The sequence below is a fragment of the Vicia villosa genome, linkage group LG4 (assembly GCF_029867415.1).
Source record: "Vicia villosa cultivar HV-30 ecotype Madison, WI linkage group LG4, Vvil1.0, whole genome shotgun sequence".
NCBI lineage: Eukaryota > Viridiplantae > Streptophyta > Magnoliopsida > Fabales > Fabaceae > Vicia > Vicia villosa.
The window spans coordinates 22,907,237-22,914,765 of record NC_081183.1 but is presented as its reverse complement, the minus strand read 5'-3'; the positions used below and the strand labels follow the sequence as shown (position 1 = coordinate 22,914,765).

The window sequence follows — 7,529 nt, the reverse complement described above, 5'->3', positions numbered from 1 at the left end:
AAAAATTTCCTTAATTCGGAAGTTCATCTCCGAAAACACCTCATGGGGGGTGCGTTCGGAGATGAACATCCGAAAACACCTCATGGGGGGTGAATTCGGAAGCTCATTTCCGAATTATGCTGTGTTTTTTTTTTAATGTTTTTTCTTAAACAGTCTCGCATTTTAATTAAACGCAAACGCCAAATAAAATATGCGACATATAATTTGGTTGCCATTTTTTTTCAATCACATCCGAATCATTTTCCATCTTTACTTTTTTTCTATACTCACACATTTTATTTCTGTTCTCTTTGAGTTCGGCCCTGATCTTCATCGAGAGCCTTACTGCCGAAGTTACGAATTGGGAAGGAAAATTCAAGTTCGTGCTAATCATTTTCAGTTACGGTCAATTGGGAAGATAAAAGTGGTGTAGATCCTTATCAGCCACTCGCAACTGAATATGATTAGCACAAACTTGAATTTCCCTGTCTGATTCGTGCTGGTTGGTTGCCATTTTTTTTCAATCACATCCGAATCATTCTCCATCTTTACTCTTTTTCTATACTCACACATTTTATTTCTGTTCTCTTTGAGTTCGGCTCTGATCTTCATCGAGAGCCTTACTGCCGAAGTTACGAATTGGGAAGGAAAATTCAAGTTCGTGCTAATCATTTTCAGTTACGGTCAATTGGGAAGATAAAAGTGGTGTAGATCCTTATCAGCCACTCGCAACTGAATATGATTAGCACAAACTTGAATTTCCCTGTCTGATTCGTGCTGGTTGGTTGCCTGACATGTTCCTGTAAACAATTGAAATCGATTAATATGCGAGACAAAATAAAAAACAAAAAAATTTGAACTTCTGATACATTTCGGAAGTTCATTTCCGAAAACTGGGATGGAGGTGTTTTCGGAAATGAACTTCCGAAACACCCCTTCGCAGAACTTCTCTGCAGCCTCCAATGGCAGACCCCTAAACCAAACATCAAACTTATTTCTACACATTCTAAACATCCTAAATATCAGTATAAACCCAACCTAATACAATTTTTGCTATTTGTAAACACCCTAATATACATTTTAATCATAGATCTAAAAATCAAAATGCTTACCAATTGAATGGATTGGAGGACTTTTGAATGTAATAGAGCAAGTAGATGGAGGCTTTGAGGTAGCTTGGAACTGGTTTGCACAAAAATCTCTTGGGGTGTGAGTTTGGAAGAAGTTTAGGGTAAATGATTTGGGGGAGGGGGCTGTTTTGCTTAATTTGAAAAACGCAGAATATTTCGGAAATGAACTTCCGAAATGGTGTTTTCGAAAGTGTATTTCCGAAATAAGTCAAATTTTTTTAAAAAAAAAGACGCTTTCGGAGATGCATCTCCGAAAACACCTTTTCCTTGCATTTCGGAAGTTCATTTCCGAAGTCAGGGGTATTCTGGGTTTTTCACCAGAGGTGAGCTAGAAGGTTGGGAGGTGGCCAAAGAATTTTCCTAAAATTAAGTGATATAAATTCAACTTCCAATATTAAACATACGAGTAGGTTTTAGAAAATCACCATTTTCATTGCACTCTAATAATTACTATCACCCAGTGGCCTAAAAAGGAAGAGGAACCAGCAGAGCACAACTCAATACATGTGATTTTCTTGAGAAAGTATTGAAGATGAACTTGTATGAGGAATTTTGATCCTAATACTCAGCTAGGTAATTGAATAATTCATTGAGTTTTTACATATAATACTAAATTCCTTATTGCCAAGATTTTTTTTTTTTTAAATAAAATAAAATTATTACATGGAGGATAGTGTGAGAACATACCTAGAATGTCTATTTTCTCCACGTGATCATTTTATATTCATTTGGGAGCCAATACAAATTTAAAATGGTGAATTCTTATCTACCCAACTCAAAAAGTTGGGTAAAATTACCTCCAATGTAAAATTTCTTGGAAACATCAAATAATTGTATCATTTTATAATTAATTAAATATGTTAAAATTAAATAGAATCTTTTGATTGGTTGAATGTACTCTACCCAACTTTTTGAGATGGGTAGAGAAGTTGTCCACGTTTAAAATTCAAAATTTTCTTAACCCTACTTATACGTAAATACATTAAATAAATAAATCAAGCTGTTATTTATACTATGAAATACGAAATTTCCTAACCTGCCACTATTTTCAACTCCCTGATTCCACAAGAACATGAACTGTGTGTCGTCTCTTATCTATGCTTTCAATCACAATTACTTTTGGCGGGTCAACAAGTCAACACCGGTGATTAAGCAGAAAAGACATAAAATCAAACGCGTCATTTGATAGAAGTTTCCTTACTAAACCGCTACACTTCCCCGCCACAGAAAAATAAGAAGAAAATTTGGATAACTAAATAGAAACTTTTTTTTCATTCTTCTTCTCCATTTCAGTTTCGACATGGTTATTCAAACTTCACTTCTGTTCTTCTTCACACTTCATCTATCAGTAACAGGTATGTCCGAATATTATTACCTATCTATTACCGACATCTCGAAAAAAAATGTTTTTGTTTATTTATTTATTTAAATGATTATTAGTATTGTATTTGGCATGTCGTGTATGTGCTTTATAGATTATTACATAAACTAAATTTACATAATCAATAACTAAATTACCATTCTTCATGCAGTTGTAACTTCAGCAAAATTAACTATAATTAACCAATGCAATTACACGGTGTGGCCAGCCTTATACTCTACCGATGAAGCCAGTGAATCACCCACCGGATTCATTTTAAAACCCGGCGAGAATTCCATAATCACAACCTCCGATAAATGGACCGGCCGCTTATGGGGCCGGACTCTCTGCACAACAGATTCCACCACCGGAAACTTCTCCTGTGTCACTGGCGATTGCGGCTCAGGAAAGTGGGAATGTGACAGAAGCGGATCACCGCCTTTGACGCTGGCGGAGTTCACTTTGAACGGTCCCACCAGTCAAGACTTTTACGATGTCAGTTTAATTAACGGTTATAACGTTCCATTGAATATTGTCCCATTGGATAGTTCTGGAGTGTGTAACAGTACGGGTTGTCCAACCGATCTGAACGCGGTGTGTCCGACGGAGTTGAAGCTAATGAAAAATGGGAAATTCGTGGCGTGTCGGGGTCCCTGTGCTGTTGGGAATCATTCAACTGCAGAGACATGTGGGCCGAGTTTTTATTCTAAGATTTTCAAGAAGGCGTGCCCTGAAGCCTTTAGCTATCCGGAGGATTCGGCCAGCACGTTCACATGTTCCGCGACCGATTACCAGGTCGTCTTTTGTCCCTCCAATAACACCAGGTTAGATAACATTGTTAAGTTTTCTTCAAAAGTAGCAAATAATTGATAAGTTAAATGCTGACGATCCTCATGTTTGGTTAGTACATACAAAGGATTTGTCCCACCTAGTGGACAGTAGGATTAGTCTGGTTAGTGGACGATGTGATTGGTCTCTTTGAATTAGTTTTCCAAAGAAATATTGAGAAGTTAAAAGATATCTATGTCCATAAGAATTAAGAAGGTTATTAGTATTAAATTTATGGAAAATTTATGAGCATTTGTTATTGTTTTTAAATTTACCATTTAGTAACTAATACATCATTTATGCAATTTTATATAGCTTAAATTCATTAGATCAAGGTGGCAGTGTAAGTGTTGGCGAGTCACTTACTGCTGGTGGTGGAACAACTCGATGGCTCTCTCCTTCTGGAGATTTTGCATTTGGATTTTACCAAATTCCTGGTGAGCTTTTCTTACTAGCTATATGGTATGACAAGGTACAAACTGATGCAGTCATTTGGTATGCGAATGGAGATAGCCCTGCACAGAAGGGTTCAAGATTGGTATTAAATGGCTCTAGTGGCTTAGTGCTTACGAACCCTCAAGGTTTAGAGATATGGAGATCGGATTTCAGATCAGGTACAATTTTTAAAGGTATAATGAATGATGATGGAAACTTTCAATTGCAAGACAAAAACTCCGGCACAATTTGGGACAGTTTTAGTGATCCTACAGACACAATTGTGCCTAATCAGGTAATGGAGTTAAATGGAAATCTTTCTTCACGACAAGGAGCGTTTAACTTCTCACGTGGAAGGTTTAAACTTCATCTACAAGAGGATGGGAATCTTGTGCTTAATCTTATAAATTTGCCGAGCAACTACAGTTACTATCCTTACTACAGTTTTGGCACTAGTGATGCTAAGAATCAAACAAATGTTGGCCAACGATTGATGTTTGACAGATCAGGTTTCTTATACATTGAGAAAAAAAGTGGAGATAATTTTTCTATAAGCAACCAGAACGGGACATTCTCAACCGATAATTTCTACTACAAGGCAACAATTAATTATGATGGAGTTTTCACCATAGCATTTTACCCTAAAGATCCAAAAAGAGGACAGAGTTGGGTCATTGCGAAAACGATACCAGAAAACATATGCTTGTATTCTACATTCACAGACGGTGAAGGTGTATGTGGGTTTAATAGCATTTGCACCCTTACAAATGACCAAAGGCCGAATTGTACCTGCCCAGACGGATATTCTCTAATTGATTCAAATAACGTTTACGCTGGCTGCATACCGAATTTCCAAGTCATTTGTCAAGCAGGTAGGAACAAGGGTTGGCAAGATGATATGTATACAATGAAGGAATTGCCAAATACCGATTGGCCTAAATCTGATTATGAAATAATCAGTCCATCTACTTTGCCAGAATGTAAGGAATCATGTTTGCAAGATTGCTTATGTGTTTTGGTTTCTTTCAACCAAAGTTCTTGCTGGAAGAAGAAACTCCCACTATCCTATGGAAGAAATGATCAGGTAGTAAAAGGAATTTCTGTCATGAAATTGATGAAAAATGATCCTTTTACATCCTTGCCAAATCAAAAGAAACATCATGAAACATTGATTATTGTGATTTCAGTTCTTTTAGGAAGCTCTGTGCTTGTCATTTTGACATTACTCGGGGCAATGTTTTTTGGGTTTCCTTACAACCGCAAGAAGATCAAGAGTTTTAGAACCAACAAAAATGTTGTTGACACTAACCTGCGTAATTTTAGTTTCAAGGAAATCGTTGAAGCAACAAGTAACTTCAAAGAAGAACTTGGAAGAGGGTCTTGTAGCATTGTGTACAAAGGAACAATAGAGATGATGGTCAATGTAGCAGTTAAGAAACTGGATAAATTGCTTCAAGATAGGGATAAGGAATTTCAGACTGAAATGAGTGTGATAGGACAAACTCATCACCGCAACCTTGTCCGACTTCTTGGATATTGCAATGAAGGACAACATCGGATTTTGGTATACGAGTTAATGAGCAATGGAACTTTAGCAAGTTTCATTTTCACAACTTTAAAACCAAATTGGAACCAACGGTTCCAGATTGTTCTTGGAATCGCAAGAGGTCTTGTTTACTTGCATGAGGGATGTTGCACCCAAATCATCCATTGTGATATTAAACCGCAAAATATACTTCTGGATGATCAATACAATGCTAGGATTTCAGATTTTGGATTAGCGAAGCTATTGCTGATTAATTAGAGCCACACCGAAACTGGAATTAGAGGAACCAAAGGGTATTTTGCACCGGATTGGTTTAGGAGTGCACCAATCACTGCAAAGGTTGATACTTATAGTTTCGGTGTATTGTTGTTAGAGATCATTTGTTGTAGGAAAAATGTAGAGAAGGAATTCGTCAATGAAGAACAAGGGATTTTAACTGATTGGGCTTATGATTGCTATAAGGCTAAAAGACTTCACAATCTCTTAGAAAATGATAATGAGGTCGGAAATGACACGATGAGTTTGGAAAAGTTAGTCAGGATTGTTATTTGGTGTATTCAAGAAGATCCTTCTCTTAGGCCAACAATGAAAGAGGCTTTACTGATGTTGGAAGGAATTGTTGAAGTTGTGGCTCCCCCAAGTCCCTATCTCTATGGTTCTGTAAGTTGTAATTAAAATCCGTTTCTTTTGAATCGGATTTTAGCATTGTCTATTGTATTATTTTCTTAATACAATTGAACATTTAGCTTTTATTCATATTGATTTCTCACATCACACAGAAATTAAATGTTTTATTACAAAGCTATGTTTTGCTTTTCCTTTTGCACTTAACAAATAAGGTGTCTAGTGATTCAGACAGATATTAAGAGCATGATTTTCCCTGTACTGATTATGGTGATCCATTGATTAGAAGCATCATGTTTCACATATCTTCTGAGTTTCAATTAGCATAGTTAGTAAAATTGAGTTTTTCTATGAAAATTGAACACTAAAACCTTCATACAATAACATTTTCATATGTTAAGACTCAAGATTGTTGTGTTTATAAGTTGAAAAGAAGGTGCAGCAGCTCCAATCAAGTTGCTGCAGCAAGTGTTGCGATTAATTGGTTACTAACGGTCAAATATATTTTTCTGGTTTATAAGAATATTAAAGTTGCACCGTACTTTTTATGTTTTTATAAAATATAAAACTATTTCTTTAACTATTATAATTGTTTATATTTCTAATATAATAAAAAAGTATATATTAATTTGTTGTTTTTAATTACACTGGATAAAAGAAATAGGAATTGCTTTCACTTGATTTTCAAAGTTTTCTTTTTACACAATCTTACTTAGGAATCTGTTGAAGGAACTAAGAATGTCATAAGAATGTCACAAGATGAGCCGACCAATATTTTTGTGGACAACAATTTAGTTTTAGTTTTTACAAAGAATCTATTATTAATTCCATGATCATAGCAAGCACATTGATATCCTTAATCAATACACTATGAAGTGTATAGAAAGAAATAAGAGGAGGGATCAAATTACACCCGAAGAGTTACACCACGAGTTACACTCATTCAATAACTACATTTTGAATTAATATTTTTTAAATTCAACCGTTAGATTGAAACATAATATCATATAGATCATACCTATAAAGTTTGAGCTTAATCTATAATGATTTACTATGTCATTGAATTACATCAAAATTAACGTTATATGAAAGCTCATTTCACTACAACGAGGAAGGGCTTTAAAAGCGCTTTTTATAGCCTTTAAAAGCGCTTAAAAGCGCTGTGAAAGGTGGCGCTGGCGTAGCTAACAAAAACGCTTCTGAAAGCGCTCTGGTAGGTCCCCCCTATAAGAGCGCTTTTCTGGAAAAAGCGCTCTTGTAGGCCCCCCTTTAAGAGCGCTTTCGTAAGGTGGGCTATACCAGCGCTTTTGTAGACATGGGCTATACCAGCGCTTTTTTAATGTTTTTTTAGCGTGTTTTTTAAATTTGTTTTTAGTGAAGCCTATGCCAGCGCTTTTTCCAAAAGCGCTTTCGTAGGGGTGCTGCTAAAAGACAAATTTGGCATAGTGTTTTGACGTTAATCTTTGGATATCGTGATCGCATAGCAAATCATTATAGATTAAGCTCAAACTTTATAGGTATGATCTATATGATATTATGTTTCAATCCAACGGTTGAATTTAAAAAATATTAATTTGAAATGTAGTTATTGAACGAGTGTAACTCGTGGTGTAACTCTTAGGGTGTA

General features: G+C 35.8%; 1 protein-coding gene across 1 annotated transcript; it reads left to right on the top strand.

Moving 5' to 3' along the window:
- The first annotated feature begins 2,164 nt into the window (after nt 1-2,164).
- Nucleotides 2,165-6,846, top strand: LOC131594635 (G-type lectin S-receptor-like serine/threonine-protein kinase LECRK3). The gene is made up of 3 exons (XM_058866811.1): nt 2,165-2,464; nt 2,642-3,293; nt 3,613-6,846. The coding sequence occupies exons 1-3, from the start codon at nt 2,410-2,412 to the stop codon at nt 5,534-5,536; spliced, it is 2,631 nt and encodes an 876-aa protein (XP_058722794.1). The 5' UTR covers nt 2,165-2,409; the 3' UTR covers nt 5,537-6,846.
- The last annotated feature ends 683 nt before the right edge of the window (nt 6,847-7,529 follow it).

What these genes read in the sequence shown, in the direction of transcription:
- LOC131594635 (XM_058866811.1), top strand. Translation starts at nt 2,410, where the DNA reads ATGGTTATTCAAACTTCACTTCTGTTCTTCTTCACACTTCATCTATCA. An exon ending in ACTTCATCTATCAGTAACAG is followed by an intron (nt 2,465 to 2,641) that starts GTATGTCCGAAT and finishes TTCTTCATGCAG; the next exon opens with TTGTAACTTCAGCAAAATTA. An exon ending in TGTCCCTCCAATAACACCAG is followed by an intron (nt 3,294 to 3,612) that starts GTTAGATAACAT and finishes AATTTTATATAG; the next exon opens with CTTAAATTCATTAGATCAAG.